This window comes from Microcaecilia unicolor, chromosome 7 (genome assembly GCF_901765095.1).
Source record: "Microcaecilia unicolor chromosome 7, aMicUni1.1, whole genome shotgun sequence".
In the NCBI taxonomy this organism is placed as follows: Eukaryota; Metazoa; Chordata; class Amphibia; order Gymnophiona; family Siphonopidae; genus Microcaecilia; species Microcaecilia unicolor.
In genome coordinates, this window is record NC_044037.1 from 181,126,031 (window position 1) to 181,147,742 (window position 21,712).

Here is a 21,712-nt window from a genome sequence, read left to right on the forward strand (position 1 = left end):
GAGACTGGGAGAATGGGCGTGCAAGTGGCAGATGAAGTTCAATGTTGACAAGTGCAAAGTGATGCATGTGGGTAAAAGGAACCCGAATTATAGCTACGTCTTGCAAGGTTCCGCGTTAGGAGTTACGGATCAAGAAAGGGATCTGGGTGTCGTCGTCGATGATACGCTGAAACCTTCTGCTCAGTGTGCTGCTGCGGCTAGGAAAGCGAATAGAATGTTGGGTGTTATTAGGAAGGGTATGGAGTCCAGGTGTGCGGATGTTATAATGCCGTTGTATCGCTCCATGGTGCGACCGCACCTGGAGTATTGTGTTCAGTACTGGTCTCCGTATCTCAAAAAAGATATAGTAGAATTGGAAAAGGTACAGCGAAGGGCGACGAAAATGATAGTGGGGATGGGACGACTTTCCTATGAAGAGAGGCTGAGAAGGCTAGGGCTTTTCAGCTTGGAGAAGAGACGGCTGAGGGGAGATATGATAGAAGTGTATAAAATAATGAGTGGAATGGATCGGGTGGATGTGAAGCGACTGTTCACGCTATCCAAAAATACTAGGACTAGAGGGCATGAGTTGAAGCTACAGTGTGGTAAATTTAAAACGAATCGGAGAAAATTTTTCTTCACCCAACGTGTAATTAGACTCTGGAATTCGTTGCCGGAGAACGTGGTACGGGCGGTTAGCTTGACGGAGTTTAAAAAGGGGTTAGATAGATTCCTAAAGGACAAGTCCATAGACCGCTATTAAATGGACTTGGAAAAATTCCGCATTTTTAGGTATAACTTGTCTGGAATGTTTTTACGTTTGGGGAGCGTGCCAGGTGCCCTTGACCTGGATTGGCCACTGTCGGTGACAGGATGCTGGGCTAGATGGACCTTTGGTCTTTCCCAGTATGGCACTACTTATGTACTTATGTACTTATGCGCTAAATCCATTAGCATGCCTTAGTAAAAAGACCCCTCTGTGTCGGATCTTGAAGGCCCTTAAAGGAAATGTCCCAGAGTACTTGAACAGATCTCCCTCTACACACCTCCCAAGGCCACCAAGGTCTTCCCAAGGAGTGTCCATAACCACACCCTCTCCACAAGGACATCACACGATGCGATACCCACCAGTGAGCAATCTCTGGAGCATTTAGGGGCCTTTTAATCAAGTCACAGTAGGGCAACTATAGCAAATCGGCCCTACCACAAGGTTGGCTCAGGAGGCCGAGGGTAGTTCCAGTTTCCGCCACACGCCATTTCCAGTGCTAGAAATTTTTTAAACTTTTTATAGCACCAGGGCCTTACCCGACAGTAATTGGGCAACACTCACTGCCAGATTAGCACAGGAGCCCTTACCACTTCCTAAATAGGAGGTGGTAAGGGCTCCAGGAGTCAATGGCTGCTCGCCCAAGTCCTGACTTAGCACGTGGCCATTTACTCCCACTTCGAAAAAAAACCCTTTTACCCACTGCAGTAAAAGGGGGCCTTGGCGTGCAGCAAACCAGAATTCTGTCATCACAGGCCCCCTTTGTACCGCAGTTTGGTAAAAGGACCCCTTACAGAGTTAGTGCATGCTAGGTTTTAGTAAAAGGGCCTCTTAGCTTTGACTGATTCACCAGTAAGTTGATCTGCTTAATTTTACAGTTTATTAGTGATTCAGCATAAATGTCAATGATTTCACAAATATTATTGTTCACATGTTAAAAAAGCAAAAAGCATGCACTACATTTCCCAAACATTACATTCCCAAACATTACATATGCCATTTGCAGTTTTAATAAAGCTGTTCATGGCTTCATACATCAGTATCACAGATTCCATTTCTTTTTAGTGTGTCTACTTTAAATGGAAGGTTTGAACAAGAAAAAAAATAAATTTTAACTTCCTAAGAGGTGAGAGCTGACTATTTTGCTGCTAAGAGCACTGTGTGACCAGGAAATAATGATTTATCATTTTCAATAACCTAGTTTAATTAGGAAAGGGACTCTGAGAACCACAGTTGTAAGTCTGGACGGAGTAATACTTCTGAGCTCTAACTTTGAAAAGTTATTTACCTGGGTAAATATTTTACCTGAATAACAGACCTAAACTTAGAGGACAGTTCCGGGACAATGCACATTCTATTTGTGTATTCAGTGCCACCTGAAAATTGGGCTCTTTTTTTTCTTTCAGGATAAATGAAGTGAAATGAAACAAACCAAAGGAATAAGCCAAATTCACACACACAGAAAAGGCAAAATGAAACCTCACCCCTACAAAAAATGGTTAAAAAAAAAGATCATTAAAACACTTAGGGTCCCTTTTACAAAGGTGGGTTAGTGTTTTTAGCGCATGCTAGAAATAAGCATGCATTAAATGTTAGAGAAAAAATTAGGGTATGCTAAATGCTAACCATTAGCACGCGCTAAAAACACTAGTGCATCTTGGTAAAATTTCACCTCAGGGCGTCTTATCAAACCACTAATGCGGTTTGATAAAAGAGGCCCTTATTTTGCAATTCTACACTAAAATTGTAGGCATGATCCCCAAAAATGTATATTGTGCACACACGTGCCTCAGGAAAACCCCTGTGTCAGGAGTGAAGGGACCAGTCAGCAGAGGGATTTCCTCTCTCACCTCCAAACACCTGTCTGTGAGTCTTCTTTCCCCCACCTTAACTTCTAAGTCCTCTCCAATCTTTCATCACTCCTAGTGACACCATAACCTCACCTCCCATGGACCACACATCCCCATATTGAAAGCACCCCTGACCTAAAAGAGAGCACTATCCAATAGCATACAGTACGCAGGCCCCTACAAATCTTCCTCACAAGTAAAATAACTGACCCCTTCCCAATAATTTTGCCACCTGAACTCCCTAGAATGAAAGCTTTATTCATTGATTTTTGTAATTAACATTATTATTGTTCACATATCAAAAGCCAGCTTACAAAATGGTCCTTATCTCTTCCAAAAGCTGTATTTCGATCTGCACTCAAACCGAAAGGAGTGCAGACCGATATACAGCATTTTGCAGAGATAAGTGCAGCAACCCATCACATATGATATCTCTGTTAACGATTTATTTCCTGAGAGTTACCTGATTCCCAAGGTATTTTACATGAAGAATTAATAGACCCCTGACGCAGGCCTTCTCGGCTAAAACACGTCACGTGTCGGGTTGTTTTATTGATTTGAATAAAGACCTTGTTTAGAAGGACGCCAACTGTGAGAGGACTTTTATTGGATCCACTGTTGTTCTTTTGTTCATAAACTTTATGCCATCATATGGCCCATAAGCTAGATAACCTTCTGATTCTATCAAAGCTTTGCCCTGTGGAGCTGTATCTTAGGGTGAAAAGTAAGGTGTGAATGAGTGTGTAAAAGGGATAAAAAAAAAAAAAAAATAGAACTGCACAGGGGCCTGCAAATAAGGTGGATTAGATTTCAACATCTGATAGTTCTGTACTGTGCAGGCCAAAATGTTGGTTACTACTCTGTTGAGCAGGGACAGTCTCTTACGTGATTGTGAACAGCACTGTGTATATCTTATGGTGTTATAGTGTTATAGAAATTATTATTATTAGTAATAGAATGTTTCATTTCATTTTTTTGTATTTCATTTTGGGGGGTAATGTCAGAGTACCTTATTCTCAAATAGTGTACAATATTGTCAATAGTGTGCACTACTTGAACAATAGGATTCACTATGGTGCAACAATGTTCATTAGTGCACAACAGTGCACACTATTCACGACACAGGAAAACATTCCAAAATTTGTGAGGATAATATTCAGATGGAAACAGTCACCGTTTTGTTAAATACTGGCTGCCGCCAGCTGAATCGCGCCTTGATATTCAGTGTTTAGCCCTATCTGGGTACTGGCATTAAATATCTAGGCAAAAGGTAGCCATTGGGCGTTACCTGGGTACTGCCAATATTCAAGAGCTACCCAGTTAAGTTAGGACAGAAAATTTAGTGAGACCCAACATAAATTTATTGCAAATTTGGGTTGGATTGGATGTATTGATTTTACATACTGCTTTGCACAAAGTGTAAAGCAGTTATCCACTCCTACCCTAGCTGAGATAATATTTAACCATCTCTCTGACCTCATGTACATGGATAACCTGATCACATTGAGCCCTGGTAGCTGGAGACGGTCTTTATGTGATGAACACAAAGTCATTTGAGCTGCGTACTTGATCAGCTTATTAGAAAGATAAACCAGAAACCCAAGCACAGCTCTTTAAACCAAGCATAATGTATTAAAAGTAATGTGTGCAGCCACAGGAAGCCAATACAATTGATGCAGCACTTGGAGTAATATGATCAAATATTTTGCTTCCAGTTACTATCCTAGCTGTAGTGCTCTGTACCAACTGGAATCTATGCAAACTAGTTTTACTCAGACTAACTAAGAAATTGTAGTAATCCAACCTGCTGATCAGGGCGTGCACTATTTTTTTAGCAAATTGCAATTTGGACCCCAGCTAGGCATTTCTCCCTGAACAATAGAAAATGAAGCAACATATAAACTAGTTTGAAAAGTTGTAGACTGAAGAAACTGAAGTTAAAGGTGGTGTAACCTATGAACTCAACACTCACTGCAAAAGGATTAGAGAACTCCTAGGAATCCATCAAACAAAAAATTGCCAGACAGACACAAAAAGAATCCTGCTGATGGCTTACAGAACAGAACTGCATGAAGCACATGAGAAATAGATTGTCTAAAATAGTCTTTACACAGTTTCCCTATAAGACAGCATACAATAGCCAAGAAACCAGCACAACTTTATGAGTTATGAAGGTCATGTGTTTCTGCTAAAAAATCATTTTCCTAGTTTGTGGAATTTCTTTTTTGGAGTAACATAAGAAATTATTCTTTTCATTATTCTTACCCATCAAAATTAATGGTCTGTAAAACCACTGTGAACTATCACCCACATTTATCCAGCTCAAGACAGCATATTATTCTTTCCAGTCTATAAGACAGTGCTGCCACAGAATGATGCTCATTCACTTTCCGTAACCTTTTTCTTCATGTTATCAAACAGTCTTCAGAAACAACTAGATAATTATGGCCAAGGCCATTGTGTGCAATAGGTGCACTTGCTATCACTGACCTGGGGATGGGGAAAAATGAGTGAGTAAGCTGTGGGTGGCATCACCCATTCCTCCTACTGCTAAGACCCATTAAAGAACAAGTCAGGCCTGGTGCTGCTGCTCACATTCCCACAGCCTATTCAGCTGTGTAATGATGCAGGATGCCACCATTCCCATGGAGCCAGGGATGGAGAATGTTATGAAACTTTGGGGAGAGTTTGGGAAGGGCAAGAACACCATGAGAGCTCGGGGGAATAAGGGAAGAGAAAAATATGGGAAAAGGTTTGGGAGCCAAGACAGAGAAGAATGTGGGGTGAACCTTCTAGAAGTAGACAACATACAGTGAGAGCTTTCTGGTGATTGGAGGATGGGAATATAAGGAAAGCATTTCTGAGGTGGGGAAGGAGATATAGGGAGAGCTTTCTGGGGACTGAGGAGAGTGAAGATTAAACCTATGATGCAGGCACAAAGAATGGAAACAGATTGAAGGAAAGGGAGAGAGAGCCCAAGATGAGGGTGAAGAGATGCAGAGAAGGGGAGAGAGGTCCAGACAAGGAAGGGTGGGGGGTGTAGGAAAAGGGGAAAGAGTACCCTGAATAGGATGTGGGGAAGAAGAAATAGCACAAATTATAGAGTGGAAGGAAACAATATAGGGGGTGGTGAGAAAGGACTCTAAATAGGGGGTGAGAAATTCAGGGGGAAAGTTGGCATCCAGGAAGATAATATAGGAAAAAAGCAACAAGCAATAGAGGAGATAGCATAGAAGAAAGAGATCAAAAGAGAAAGAGGAATGGGGAATGGCAGACAGGAAAAGGAGACATGGAAAAAGAAGCTGAGAATGGCAGAAAAAGATGGACAAGAAAGAGATCAAAGGAGAAAGAGGAATGGGGAATGGCAGACAGGAAAAGAAGACATGGGAAAAGAAGTTGAGAAGGACACAAAAAGATAGATGAGAAAGTATTCAACTATCTATTGTGAAGGAAAGAAAGGGAGAAAAAGAACACCAGGGAGAGAAATTAAAAAAAGGATAGAAACAAGATCTAATGAGAGAAAAGACACTGAGCTAGAAAATCAATTCAGTGACTGTTAAGGTTGGAAATAATTTTATATCTAAAGTACATTAATAACTCATCTGTGTAAATACCCTTGTCCCAGAAGAAAGCTTCTGATTGGAATGCATCTCCCACGCAGAATTTACATGTTGATAATATCTGGATTTTGTCAGTCGATTAGAATATATCTGGTGCATAATTAATTCACTTCTATATAGGGCATTCTTGCCAGTGCTGAGGCCTTTGAATTGAGTTTGAAATATTTAGTAGTAATAACAATTAAAAGAAGTGCTTATAGATATAATTTGAGAGTAGATTACCTCAGTTTTTCATGGGAGCAGTTCAACAGACAACATCCCTCCATTCATATAAACTGCTCACTCACTACTGGTGGCTGTCTGTAAACTATCTCCAGATACTCATAAAGTAATTGCTGTTGAAAAATGAAAATCCAACAAAGGACTCTATTAGATTTCACTTGGGGGAGAGGGGAGCGAGCAGCACAGTAATGATTTACACAGGCCATGGTAATAGCTTTTTAAATTTATTTTTAACAGTAACCATCAAGGGTACCATTTGCTCTTTCATCAGTATAAAGTTATAAGAATCTATACATTCTCTAGCTGGATTCCATGTATGGAGACCCAGGGGAGGAGCTAGAAGGGTTCTAGAGAAACAGATGTTTTAAAAGGAAATTATCTTTCCTTTTTATTTCATCTTTCTTTTTTCAAGCCCATAGCTGGGAGGTATTCTGTCCAATTGGCAGTTGGGGTTGGACACTGGTTAAGGCCCAAACCAAAAAGGGATTTTTTGAGCACTATCCTAGCCCTAGACAATGAAAAGAAGAAGCAAGGAAGGCAGTAGTCAGAAATAAATGCTGTTTCTTGTGAAGCAGGTTGAGGGTAATGGAGAAAGTCAAGAGGCCTATGAGCATGAGAAGATGCAGGAGAGAAAGAGGGAAGATCTTACTGGAAGAGAGCACGGGAGATCACATGTTCTCCACCTGATAAGTTGCCCAGAGAGGATCACAACCCAGAAAAGACTTGACTGAGTAGTGTTTGGAGAATTAGCATCTACTGATAGCCTGGTGCATTTGGAGTACAATACTGAGGAAAGGGTGCTATGATGAAATCTACCCACTCTCACAAAAGAGTACCTTATAAATATATACAGTGCACTCCATTTAAGTGCATGTTGGATAAGCGCATGCTCTGTTTAACTGCATGCCGTACTTCAGTCCCATTTTTGGCACTATCAATTTCTATAGGGACAAACTTTGGTTTAACGCACCACTGGTAAGTGCAAAGATTCGCTTCAATGCATGGTTCAAGACCGCTCCTCTGCAGGAAAGACTCTACATAAGTGCGCACATGGAATATGAAAGCTGATTGGCACGTGACAACCAACGAGATTTCAAATTTACTGCCTCTTTAACTGCCATAAGCAGAATAAGCAAAAGAATGTTGTTAGGGTGTACAATGGGGTCGTCGTCGCAGCGGAACTGTAAGACTAACACTGGCTGAATGAATAGAAGTTCTTAAAAATTAAAAAACAAACAAAGTCAAGCATCTGTTACTAAAGAATATGGTGTCAATCCCAGTCAAATTTCACATATCTTGAAGCAGAAAGACCAGCTTCTGGAAGACTGGCAAAACAATACAAATCCACATTGGAAACAAAAACGGGCGGGAAAAGCTGAGGAGGTAGAAGATGCTCTTTTTCGGTGGTTTTCTCGAGTCAGGAGCACACTGTTTCCTGTCAGTGGTCCACTGCTTATGGAGAAAGCTAACCAGCTAGCTGAAAGTCTTGGACTAACTGAATTCAAAGCCACTGTTGGATGGTTGGAAAGATGGAAGGAGAGGAACAGCATAAAATTCAAGAAATAGCATGGTGAGAAACAAGATGCTGATGACTTTGGTGCTAAAAATTGGGTTGTTTCAGTTCTTCCTACCATCTTGAACGAGTTTACACCTCAAGACATTTTCAGTGCTGACAAAAACAGACTCTACTGGCGAGCGATTCCTGATGGAACACTTGCATTCAAACAAGCCGAAACTACAGGAAATAAAACATCGAAGGACCGACTGACGATCCTCCTTTGCTGCAATATGGATGGGAATGAGAAGTTGGAACCAGTCGTCATTGGAAAGAGCAAACAGTCCCGTTGCTTCAAGAATGTTAAGCGACTTCCTGTGTCATACGAGGCTAACACAAATTCATGAATGACTGGGGAAATTTGGAAGCAGTGGCTAAAGAAGTTAGACACTAGAATGCGGGCACAAAAGCATCAGATTTTGCTGCTTTGTGATAATTGTAATGCACACAGGGATGATGTCAGACTGTCTAACGTCAAGGTGATCTTCCTGCCACCAAACACTACCCCTCTGATCCAACCTACGGTTGATCCAACCTACGGTTGAAAGATAGGAAGCAGAGAGTAGGATTGCGTGGCCAGTATTCTCAGTGGAGGAGGGTAGTTAGTGGGGTCCCGCAGGGGTCTGTGCTGGGTCCGTTGCTTTTTAATGTATTTATAAATGACCTAGAGATGGGAATAACTAGTGAGGTAATTAAATTCGCCGATGACACAAAATTATTCAGGGTCGTCAAGTCGCAGGAGGAATGTGAACGATTACAGGAGGACCTTGCGAGACTGGGAGAATGGGCGTGCAAGTGGCAGATGAAGTTCAATGTTGACAAGTGCAAAGTGATGCATGTGGGTAAGAGGAACCCGAATTATAGCTACGTCTTGCAAGGTTCTGCGTTAGGAGTTACGGATCAAGAAAGGGATCTGGGTGTCGTCGTCGATGATACGCTGAAACCTTCTGCTCAGTGTGCTGCTGCGGCTAGGAAAGCGAATAGAATGTTGGGTGTTATTAGGAAGGGTATGGAGTCCAGGTGTGCGGATGTTATAATGCCGTTGTATCGCTCCATGGTGCGACCGCACCTGGAGTATTGTGTTCAGTACTGGTCTCCGTATCTCAAAAAAGATATAGTAGAATTGGAAAAGGTACAGCGAAGGGCGACGAAAATGATAGTGGGGATGGGACGACTTTCCTATGAAGAGAGGCTGAGAAGGCTAGGGCTTTTCAGCTTGGAGAAGAGACGGCTGAGGGGAGATATGATAGAAGTGTATAAAATAATGAGTGGAATGGATCGGGTGGATGTGAAGCGACTGTTCACGCTATCCAAAAATAATAGGACTAGAGGGCATGAGTTGAAGCTACAGTGTGGTAAATTTAAAACGAATCGGAGAAAATTTTTCTTCACCCAACGTGTAATTAGACTCTGGAATTCGTTGCCGGAGAACGTGGTACGGGCGGTTAGCTTGACGGAGTTTAAAAAGGGGTTAGATAGATTCCTAAAGGACAAGTCCATAGACCGCTATTAAATGGACTTGGAAAAATTCCGCATTTTTAGGTATAACTTGTCTGGAATGTTTTTACGTTTGGGGAGCATGCCAGGTGCCCTTGACCTGGATTGGCCACTGTCGGTGACAGGATGCTGGGCTAGATGGACCTTTGGTCTTTCCCAGTATGGCACTACTTATGTACTTATGTACTAAGGCATAATAGCCAATTTCAAACAACATTATCGGGCTCTTGTGCTACATCGTCTGATGAGCATTATGGATGACCAGACTGGCAAGGATAAACGTGCTGTTGAACTGGCTCGTAATCTATCACTGTTGGATTCCCTACATATGCAGAAAGAAGCCTGGAATCATGTTACACAGGCAACCATTGTGAACTGCCACAAGCGGGCAAGCTTTGTTAAGGATGTGGAGAGGGATGAAACAGATGCAGCTGTTGCAAAAGCATCAGATGAAGAGGTTATTGACACCCCAGCCGGTGTTATTGAAGAGGAGTTCCATCGCTACGTAGCTGTTGATTACGATCTACAAACAGCTGAAGACAGCACTGATGTCGAGATATGCGCCTACATGCAGGCAACAACGGCTGATGATGGAACAGATGAAGAAATGAGCCACTGTTGGAAGCAGGATGCTGGGCTAGATGGACCATTGGTCTGACCCAGTGTGGTTATTCTTATGCTCTTATGTACTTAATGGGATCTATTTACTGCTTTTGTTAAAGAAATTCATTCAGATAGTGTATAGCAAGAATATATTCCTTATTTACACAGGTAACAACAGGGCTGGATGAGAACAACAGATGTTTCCCCTATTCTTCTTTTGATCTTCTCCTATACTCCTCTTTTTTTAACATAGGTTCAGACACTTTCTATGTCTTAGAATGTAGGACAAACACTGTATATATTACACCAGGCCCCAGAGCAGTGTTTCCCAAGTTGGTCCTGGAGTACCTCCTTGTCAGTCAGGTTTTCAGCATATCCAAAATGAATATGCATGAAAGAAATTTGCATAAATACATACGTATATAAGTACATAATTATTGCCACAATGGGACAGAAGGTCCATCAAGCCCAACATCCTGTTTCCAACAGTGGCCCATCCAGGTTACAAAGATCAACCCAAAAAGTTCAAAACATTTTATGCTGCTTATCCCAGAAATAAGCAGTGGATTTTCCCCAAGTCATTTTAATAATAGTCTATGGACTTTTCCTTTAGGAAGCTGTCCAAATCTTTTTTAAACCCCGCTAATCTAACTGCATTCTCTGGCAACAAATTCCAGAGTTTAAATTACACGTTGAATGAAGAAAAATTTTCTCCGATTCGTTTTAAATTTACTACTTTGTAGCTTCATCACATGCCCCCTAGTCCTAGTATTTTTGGAAAGAGTAAACAAATGAATCACGTCTACCCATTCCACTCCACTCATTATTTTATAGACCTCTATCATATCTCCCCTCAGCCGTCTTTTCTCCAAGCTGAAGAGCCCTAGCCACTTCAGCCTTTCCTCATAGGGAAATCGTCCCATCCCCTTTATCATTTTCGTTGCCCTTCTCTGGGGTAATGTATGCAAATCAAGTTCACACATATTCATTGTGGATATCCTGAAAAGCTGACTGGCAAGAGGGTACTTCAGGACTGATTTGGGAAGCACTGCCTTAGAGCACCATTTCAGCTACTATTAAGAAATTAAACAAGCTGGACTGCTACAGATCCCTACACAGGAACTACACACTAGCAAAATCCTGCATCTCTGTCACACATGCAGAAGATGGACAGACCTTCATCCAGTACAGAATAAGAAACCATAAGTTTGAAAGAAACAGACAAAAAAAAATTATTGGAAACCTCTATAAGCAGTGCAGTACCGGTAAATGATAAACAGAAATACATTTCCTTCCATGTGCTTCAATATATAAAAATAGAAAGGTGACATTTTTCCAAAACTGACACATTCCATTTCCCATAAATTTAAATCGCTTTTTTCTTTTCTACCTTTGTTGTCTTGGGATTCTATTTTACTAAACGGGTTGGTTCCATTCTCTCTTTTCCACTTTCTTTGTGTGACTGTCCTCCTAAATTATTTTCTTCATCTCCTTTCCATTTCTACTTTCTCAAACTGTCTTCCCATTGTCCTTTGTCTTTCCTTTCCAAACCTATTCTCCTGTCTCTCACTTACTCCCTAGTCCCCCATTTTCTTCCTCTGTGCTCACCCCCTCCCAGGCCCTTACCTTTCTCCAACTCTTATTCCCTCCCTATACTGTATATTTCTTCATCTGGACACTCTTCTCTCTATTCTTTGTTCCTTCCTTTTTGCAACACTCCCTCACTACAGCCTTCCTTTTCCCCATCAGAGACTACCCATTCTCTCACTCAGTCCATTTTCCGCATAGTTACCCCCCACTCATTCAATGCTTTTTCCCCCCATTCTCACACTAACTCGATGCTCTTTCTCCCATTCTCACTGCCACCCACTGGATGCTCTTTCCACAATTGTTACCCTCACCCACCCAATGGTTCTTCCTCAGTTCTCACCCCCACCCACTAGCTAGTTAGTTGTTTCTTCCATTAAAGGCATGGGAGAAGAGCAAAGTTTCACCTGCTTCTTGAAGTATGAAAAGGGAGCCCCGAGTGAGAATTTCAACCTAAATCCAATAAACTCTTAACCAAGACAAAAAGTGCTATGAATTAACAGATGAACTTGTACCTATTCTTTATTCACCGAGGGGTTCTTTTACCAAGCTGCATTAAAAAGGGTAAAAAGCCCCTAAAAAAAAGACATGGCCATGCAGTAAGCTTATTCTTACTGCGTGGTCATGCTGGTGGGGGGGAAAACTACCGACACTCAAAGAGGTGGCAGTAAGGGCTCCTGCGGTAATGGGCAGCGCCAATTACTGCTGGGTTAGCACTGTGCTAGAAAATACAGAATTATTTTCCATAGTGCCAGAACTGATGCACACTCTAGGTGGAACTATTTTATTTATTTTATTTTTGTTACATTTGTACCTGGTGCTTTCTCACTCAAGGCAGGCTCAATGCAGCTTACATGGGGCAATGAAGGGTTAAGTGACTTGCCCAGATTCACAAGGAGCTGCCTGTGCCTGACGTGGGAATTGAACTCAGTTCCCCAGGACCAAAGTCCACCACCCTAACCACTAGGCCACTCCTCTGGTGGCTTCGTTGGGCCGGCGGTAGTTCCTTGTTGCCGCATGGCAATCCTTTAGTAAAAGCCCCCCCCCCCCCCCCCTCCCCGGTAAATTAAATTTTTAACCTTCTCTTCTGAGGTGTGGTTTATGTGTGAAAGGTGGAAAAGGTTGACGAGAGTGAAGAGTCCAGACTTATATGTGCCATCATAGGGTCCTAAAGATTTATTCTTTTCCTCAACTTTTAGTATGTTTATGTTTAATAAAAGCTTACTATACCACATATTCCAAACAGAAGGACAGTCTAAGTAGTTTACAATAAAAAATATATATAAATCCACAATTTCGGGAATAACATGTATAGAATGTTTGTATGTTTGCAAAGCTGCCAGGTGCCCTTGGCCTGGATTGGCCGCTGTTGGGGACAGGATACTGGGCTTGATGGGCCTTTGGTCTTTTCCCAGTATGGCATTACTTATGTACTTATGTACTTACTTATGTAAAAAATAAAATACGAAAGGAACACCATAATTTATAGAACAATCTAACCAAACAAATAGAGCTTCCCCAGGAGCCGACCTTCAGACAGAAAACTAAGTTCCGGTGAATGCCTCCTGACAAAAATGGGTCTTAACTCCCCACAAACACAAATAAAATATGTTCTGTTTCTGTCAGAGACCCTTTCTGCCACATACTGAGGGGTGTGCTACATATTAACCCCAGGATTGCATAAGCGACGCCTACAGTTGGGTTGCCCAAATTTGCGCACAATCCTGAGATCTGTGGGCAAATAAACTAGATAACAAGCCATTATCAATACTGGCTGATAACAAGCAATTATTGATGCTAACTGGCACAAATTTGGATTTGCGCAGAAATGTCTGCATGCCCTAATCTTCTTGCTTGCTACTCAAAAGGAGGCATGGCCACGCAAGGGGCATGGATGAGTCAGGAATGTTTGTGCCCAACTTGTTCCTCAGGATTTACACCAGGTTTCATATAAGTCCTCATGTCCAAAGTTGGAAGCATGATTACCCACGAGGCACTATTCTATAAAGGGTACTCATTCCAGAGCACTCTTTATAGAATTGTGCCGATTGCTGATTTTTCCTGGCGCCTATTTTTCCCCACCAGTTACTCAATCCAGCCCTAAATGACTAGTGCCATATCCCAGGATTAGGAAATTGTTGACTATATTCAAACACATAGGACTAGACTTTACAAATGGCACTGAAAAAATGTAAGCGCTGAGCGTTATTCTGTAATGGGTCCACACCCTTTATAGAATAGTGCTATGTGCATAAACGATGTCTAACTTTAGGCCTGGGTCCAAGAAAGCACAAAGGCAGACGGTCTGCAAACTCCAAGGTGGAAGAAAAAAAAGCAGATCGTGTAAAAAGACAAATATAGTTTATTTCAAACAATATACTGGTATTTGTATAAATATAGACAGCCCGACACAGGCCATGTTTCGCCCAACTGGGCTGCTTCAGGGGCTATATAAGAGTCCTTTGCTACCAAATATAAGTACAGTCACGTATCTCAGAGATACGTGACTGTAATATCGACTCTATGTTAGCAAGTTATGCTTTTGGCATCTCTGATTCAGCTGTTTTTTTCAGACCAGATCAATTCTTCATACATTGTTTAATAGGACATTTCACATGCACCTTATATTTGGTAGCAAAGGACTCTTATATAGCCCCTGAAGCAGCCCAGTTGGGCGAAACACGGCCTGTGTCGGGCTGTCCATCTTCTAACTTTAGGCCTGGCAATTACGCCTACTGAAAGCAGGTGTAAATGCCGGTGCCTAAGTTAAGCACCGATCGAGTCTATTCTGTATCAAAGCACGTAAATTCTGGGAATGCCCCTCGAAACACCCCTGTTCATGCCTCCTTGAAGGTTCATGCTATAAGAGTTCCATGCACAGCATTATAGAATATGATGTGCACGTAACTTCCAATTAACACCAATAATTGGTTGTTAGTCAATTATTGGCGCTGACTGGCTCGTTAATCAATTAAGTTCCGCTTACAAATCAGCTATGCTCACCGATTTCCACACACAACTTTAGTGGCAATATAGAATCCGGGGGACTACAGGTAATTCTATAACCGAGTGTCTACAATTAGGTACTTGGAAAGCACCTGTTAGGCGCTTATTCTATAAAGGAAAGTAGGCACCTAAATTACTTTAAAGAATACTAGCCTAATGGGCATATATAACCACTTACAACAGCTAGAGAACTGCTAGAGATGCATGCGTAATGTATAATATTCTAACAAATCGCTTTGTTTGTTTTTTCAAGCTATTTATTTATTGCCTTACTTCATCCCTAATTATTGATTTGGTTTGTGTGCCTTTAGATAGGTCTTCTAAGAGATTATATGATTCCTTGATATTGTGCCTGATAGCTATATTAAAAAATCAAATCCCCTTTAAAACTAAGACCATTTTTTTTTATTTCGTAATACCTTTTTGGAATGTACTACCAATTGCTATTAGAAAAGAGGTTAGTTATCTTTTTTTTCGTAAGAAAGTTAAGGCTCATTTGTTCGCTTGATTTCAATTTAAAGATGAGTAATTTTAACAGAATTTAATTTTAGTTTGTGTTTGATGTATTTTAGTTTATATTTTAGAATGTTTGCTACTTATATTGAATTGTTTTGAAATCATGTAAATCACACTGGACCCTTTTAGGGGAGAGTAGTGGCATATAAATATGATTCGATACTGGTATTGGTAAATGTGAGGCCTATCTACCCTAGCTCTACCCATGTGAATGCCCTCTTGCAAATGTGCACCATTTACAGACTAGCACTTGTGCATATAAACTAGTGAGCGCTATATAAATGCTATTAGTAGCAGTAGTAGTATTCTAAACATTTACATGGGTAATGTGCACATACATGTTAGCATCTATATTACAGAATTACTTTCTAAGGACTAGATCCTATATATGGTCCCCCCCCCCCCCCCCCAAAAAAAAACACTTAGTGCTATTCCATAAACTGTGCCTAACATTAGGTGCAGTTTATAGAATATGTGTAGTACCCAGACCCATGATTAAATTTAGGTGTGACCATTTACGCCAACTAAAACCTGGTGTAAATGCCCATGCGTAACTTAGGTGCAGATTGGGCATGTTCTATAACAGTGCATGTCATTTCTAGGAATGACCAGCCTATGCCCCTCCCATGGCCATGCCCCCCTTTGAGATCCACTCAAATTCAAATTTATGCACCCCATTTTACAGAATGCTATTAGAAAGTTGCGCACGTAAATTTTAATTAGTGCCAATCAGTGCCAATAGTTACTTGGCATTGGCCAATTATTGGTGCCGATTGGCTTGATAAACAATTAAGTTGCACATGAAATTTGGCAGTACTGCCAAATGTGCGCACGCAACTTAGTTGCCACATATAGAATCTGGGGGTAAGAGCATGTAAAAATAGATATGAAAGGGCTAGTGGAAGAGGAGAAAGAGAGAAGAAAATAAGGCCACACGTCACAAGAATACATTTTAAAATGAAGAATCTTAATCTTCCCTATTTCCAAATATGTAAAACTAAATCTGGTAACAAAACAGCTGTAAAGCCTCATTTTCCATACAGTTTCTGGTTACAAACTGGAATGTCCAGGTCGGGACTTGCACAAATCCCCGAGTATTATACAAGGATGCCCGTAAATATTGCCCGTGCACCAGGGGCACGGGCCCCCGTGAATTTGGCCCTGGCCCTCCCTGCTGCCGACCCTCACGACCCCCCCTCCAGCTGCCAACCTGCCGCTGTCATGTACCTTTGCTGGCGGGGGTCCCCAACCCCCCCATCAGAAGTCCTCTTCTCCAGCGCAGCCGCATTGCTGATCTAAGAGCAAGGCTTCTGTTTCTGTGAGTCTGACGTCCTGCTCGTCTCCAGTAGGAGCATAGCCAGACCTCGTGGCGGGAGGGGGCCAGAGCCCGAGGTGGGGGGCACATTTTGTTTGCCGCCCCCCCCCATTGCTTCACAGCCACTCCCCCCACCACCCTGCAGCGCCCCCCCCCCCCCCCACTGCTGTAGCAAATACCTTCACTGGTGAGGGTCCCCAACCCCCGCCAGCTGAAGCATGCTCAATTTTACTAAAAAGAGCGTGCAAGACGTGAGGGGGAAGGGAGAGAAGGGAAGGCAACACAGCGGCATCAGAGACCGGCGCTGGACAAGGTTTCAGCTGGTGGGTGTTGGGGACCCCTGCCAGCAAAATCAGGGGCCCAGAGGAAATTTGGGGGGGGCCAGGCCCTCTGTGGACCCATGTAGCTACACCACTGGTCTCCAGAACTGTACATAGTACTCTAAAAGAGGTCTCACTAGAGACTTGTACAGAAACACTGTCACTTCTTTTTTCCTAATGATATTCCTCTCCCTATGCATCCAAGCATCTTTCAGGCTTTCACCAACACCTTTTCAACAGGTTTGGCCACCTTAACATAATCAGATATGATCACCCCCAAGTCCCACTCCTCTTTCATATGCAGAAAGTGGCATTAAATACCAGAGTGCGGCCTAGTAAGCATAAATGCCCCCCTCAAAAACTGGTACAAACCCAGTTGCAAGTGAGCAGTTAACTGACACACCAGCCTTGTAGTGGGTGTAAATGCCAACATCCAGATTTTTTAAATTATGCAAGTGTTGCAATTCTAAATTTAGAAATATATATATTCTTTTTTTTGTCCCACCCAAAACAAGCCCACAACACTCCTCCTTGGAAACTGCATGCTACAGATCTACTCATGTAAATCACAACATTCTAAAATACTTATTTACATGTATTGGCCGTTTACACATATAAACACTGCTATTTACACAGGTAAAAGTCACACAAGATTTTTAGCATGGCTTTCACTGTGCAACAAGTCTAACAGGTGAGCACAGGTGAAAGCAGATGGATTCTGGTTTGATCATTTTAGCCTGCAATGTGAATTGTATCTACAATAGTGAGTACATAATCTGCGATTAAGTCAAGAGCTAGCAATACGTGTTTTCATGATGCAAGAGGTATCTTCTCGACTAAAAAAAAAAAAAAATCATAGAACTGAATGAGATTTAAAAATATAGAAAGATGTAAACCAGAACCGTCTCAATAATTTCACTCATAAGAGTCAACTGGGACATAAGATTTTCTGGCTGAAGCACTTCATGCTCCTTACCTGTGTGACGTCTACTATCCGGGGAGAGGTTATTCTTGGTATCCGTAATATCCTTGTGAGAGGCCAGGAAAAGCACCACTTCCCCTTTCTCATTTTTAATTGGAACAATGTCCAGGAGACACCAGAAGGATACACCTATGGAAAAGAGTTAATAAGTTGAAGAAGTGAGTGAACTGTAAAGTCAAATATTTATACAGACATAGCATGGATCAAATCTGTTTAAAAATAGTGTTATTATCTGTTAAGAAAATAAAAACCTATGATCAAGGCCAGAACCATTGTTTAGCTGTTAGCAGTTGCTTTATAGATACCATTTTAAAAACCCTGTAGTACCTCAAAATTGAGAATTCACCACAAGTTACTCAGGGCTGGCCCAACCATTAGGCAAAATTAGGTGGTCACCTTGGCCAGCAGCTTCTGGAGAGGCAGCAAACAGCTGCTCCAGTCAAAGCAAAACAATAATGCTAACAGCCATACAGACACACAATGTATACCTCCAGGAAGGGTGGGCAATTTTCAAATAGCTCAGTTAACTAGGTAAACGACTTTTGGAAACTGCCTTCATTATTTGGCACACACAGATACACGCAGTATGTAAAAACCATAGGGCCTGATATTCAGCTTGTGGCAATTAGTATTTTGCTGAGCGCCACCAGCATTCTCCAAGGAAATTCAATGCCGGACTATGTCTGGGCTCCGCCATTGAATTTTTGGGTATAAGGAGCCGGCAAAAACATAGCTAGTTAAATGCGATATTCATTACTTAGGGGCCTATTTACAGATGTGTGGTTGGCCTACTACCGGCTTGCCACACAGTGATTTGCCTCTACCACCGGGCTCTAGAGGGAGCCTGGCGGTAGATCTGTCCCCACCCCCCCCCCCCCCCCCATTCACCATTCCTGGTGCTAGAAAATATTTTTGTCTTTTCTAGCACTGAGGGTATGCTGAAGTTTTTACCACCTCCTAAATAGGAGGTGGAAAGGGTTCCCCCAGGTAATGGCCATGCACCAATGTTTAGCGTATTTTCTCCCCCTGCACTGGAAAACTCCTTTTACTGCTGGTGGTAAAAGGCGGCCTCAGCATGTGACAAACCCAAGCACCGATGCCACTGGATCTAGAATTTTAAACTGTATTTTATATTGAATGGGGAGCCAATGGTACTTCATGAGTAATTGTTTAGCAGAATCAAATCAGTGTGCACAGTATAGCAGGCAGATAGCTGTATTTTGAAGTGTTTGTAATCATTTTAGATTACATGTTGTTATTCTTGCATAGATAGAGTTACAGTAAACAATAATCAAGCCTTGAACCAAATACTATGCAGGTTTTATTGGCCAGCGTTTTTTTTTTTAGAGAGGTTCAGAGATACTATGCATCCTGTCCTCAGTGGCAACGGGTGCCAAGTTCTTGGCCACCACCTGCACCACTTAGTCCTTTGCCGATAATCAGGGAACTGGTTATGCGCCTAGCGATGGATATCATAGGTCCCATTTTTAAAACACCCCATGGCTTTACTTATATCTTAGTAATCATGGATCAAGCCACAAGATTCCCCTGGGCAGTTCCTTTGAGGAATATCTCTACTAAGTTTATAGTCTCAGAATTGATCAAGTTATTTTGAGAAATTGAGTTTCCCAGGGAAGTCTTAAGAGATCAGGGATCCAACTTCATGTCTGATAGACTAGCTCAGGTTTGGGAGGCTTTTGATTTTAGGCATATTAAGACCTCTATGTGCCATCCCCAATCCAATGGTTTGGTGGAGAGGTTTAATAAAACCCTCAAAGCAATGCTAAAAAAAGGTGTTGGACGGGGATTATGAGGAATGGAACCAGTTGTTACCTTTCATCCTATATGCCTGCAGGAAGAATGTCCAGGCATCCCATCTGGGTTTCACCTTTTGAGCTAATGTATGGGAGACAACCCCAGGATGTACTAGACATTCTCAAGGAGTGTTGTTTAGAATCTGATGGTGACCCCCAGATAGTCGTTTCTTACCTGAAGGACCTTAGAGCGTGACTGGCCAGTGTCCAAAATGGCTTAGGAAAATCTGGAGAGAAGTCAATAAAGGCAGAAGGGGTATTGCAGGGCCTAGGACAGGTTTTTCCATAAGGGGGATAGGGTTTTCATATTAATTCCTAGTTCACCTCATAAGTTTACTGCTAGGTGATTAGTTGATGAGTCAGAGAACTGAATGAAATCTCTATAAACCTGGAAGATGTAATGGGGCAGTTTGACAAACTGAAGAGTAGTAAATCTCTTGGACTGGATGGTATTCATCCCAGAGTACTGATAGAATTGAAAAAAATTATAGACTGGTGAGCCTGACATTGGTGCTGGGCAAAATGGTAGAGACTATTATAAAGAACAAAATTACATAGCATATTCAAAAGAATGGATTAATGAGACAAAGCCAACATGGATATATGAAGGGAAATCTTGCCTCACCAATCTATTATGTTTCTTTGAAGGGGTGAACAAACATGTGGATGAAGGTGAGCCGGTTGATATTGTGTATCTTGATTTTCAAAAGACATTTGACAAAGTACCTTATGAAAGACTCCAGAGGAAATTAGAGAGTCATGGGATAGGAGGTTGTGTCCTATTGTGGATTAAAAACTGGTTAAAAGATAGAAAACAGAGAGTAGGGTTAAATGGTCAGTATTCTCAATGGAGAAGGGTAGTTAGTGGGGTTCCACAGGGGTCTGTGCTGGGACCACTGCTTTTTAACAAATTTATAAATGATCTAGAGATAAGAGTAACTAGTGCGGTAATTAAATTTGCTGATGACACAAAGTTATTCAAAGTTGTTAAAATCACAAGAGGACTGTGAAAAATTACAAAGTGATGCATGTGGGAAAGAGGAGCCCAAATTATAGCTACGTAATGTAAGGTTCCATGTTAGGAGTCACCGACCAAAAAAGGGATCTAGGTGTCATCGTTAATGATACGTTGAAACCTTCTGCTCAGTGTGCTGCAGCAGCTACGAAAACAAATAGATTGTTAGGTATTATTAGGAAAGGAATAGAAAACAAAAATGAGGATGTTATAATGCCTTTGTATTGCTCCATGGTGCGACGGCACCTCAAATATTGTGTTCAGTTCTGGTCACCTCATCTCAAATAAGATATAGTAGAATTAGAAAAGATACAGAGAAGGGCAATGAAAATGATAAACAGGATGGGACGACTTCCCTATGAGGAAAGGCTAAAGCAACTAGGGCTCTTCAGCTTGGAGAAAAGACGGCTGAGGGGAGATACGATAGAGGTCTATAAAATAATGAGTACAGTGGAATGGGTAGATGTGAAGCGTCTGTTTACTCTTTCCAAAAATACTAGGACTAGGGGGCATGCAATGAAGCTACAAAGTAGTAAATTTAAAATGAATCGGAGAAAACATTTCTTCACTCAACGTGTAATTATACTCTGGAATTTGTTGCCAAAGAATGTGGTAAAGACAGTTAGCTTAGCGGGGTTTAAAAAAGGTTTGGACAGCTTCCTAAAGGAAAAGTCCATAGACCATTATTAAAATGGACTTGGGGAAAATCCACTGCTTATTTCTGGGATAAGCAGCATAAAATGTTTTGTACTTTTTTAGAATCTTGCCAGGTATTTGTGACCTGGATTGGCCACTGTTGGAAACAGGATACTGGGCTTGATGGACCTTTGGTCTGTCCCAGTATGGCACTACTTATGTACCTATGAATTGCTGAACATTAGGGGGGGAAAGACAAACATATCACGTTAACATGATAAAGCCCTGACAGGAGAGGCTAGCTCTTATTGCTGGTTTGATGGAAGAAGTGGCAGAGGATTTAGGACCCCAAGTTTCTGATTTTTATGAGAAAAAGAAACCTAGCATCAATAAGGATCTTACCCCGAAGCAGAGGGCTGACCTATTGGC

The 21,712-nt window shown here is 41.7% G+C and overlaps 1 protein-coding gene across 1 annotated transcript in view; it reads right to left on the minus strand.

Moving 5' to 3' along the window:
* Positions 1-21,712, minus strand: part of LOC115474743 (potassium voltage-gated channel subfamily H member 8-like) — a 625,512-nt gene that overhangs the window by 483,384 nt on the left and 120,416 nt on the right. Inside the window, exon 2 of the mRNA XM_030210385.1 lies at positions 17,813-17,947. Within this exon, the coding sequence (XP_030066245.1) occupies positions 17,813-17,947 (135 nt within the window). The remainder of the gene's footprint in view (positions 1-17,812; positions 17,948-21,712) is intronic.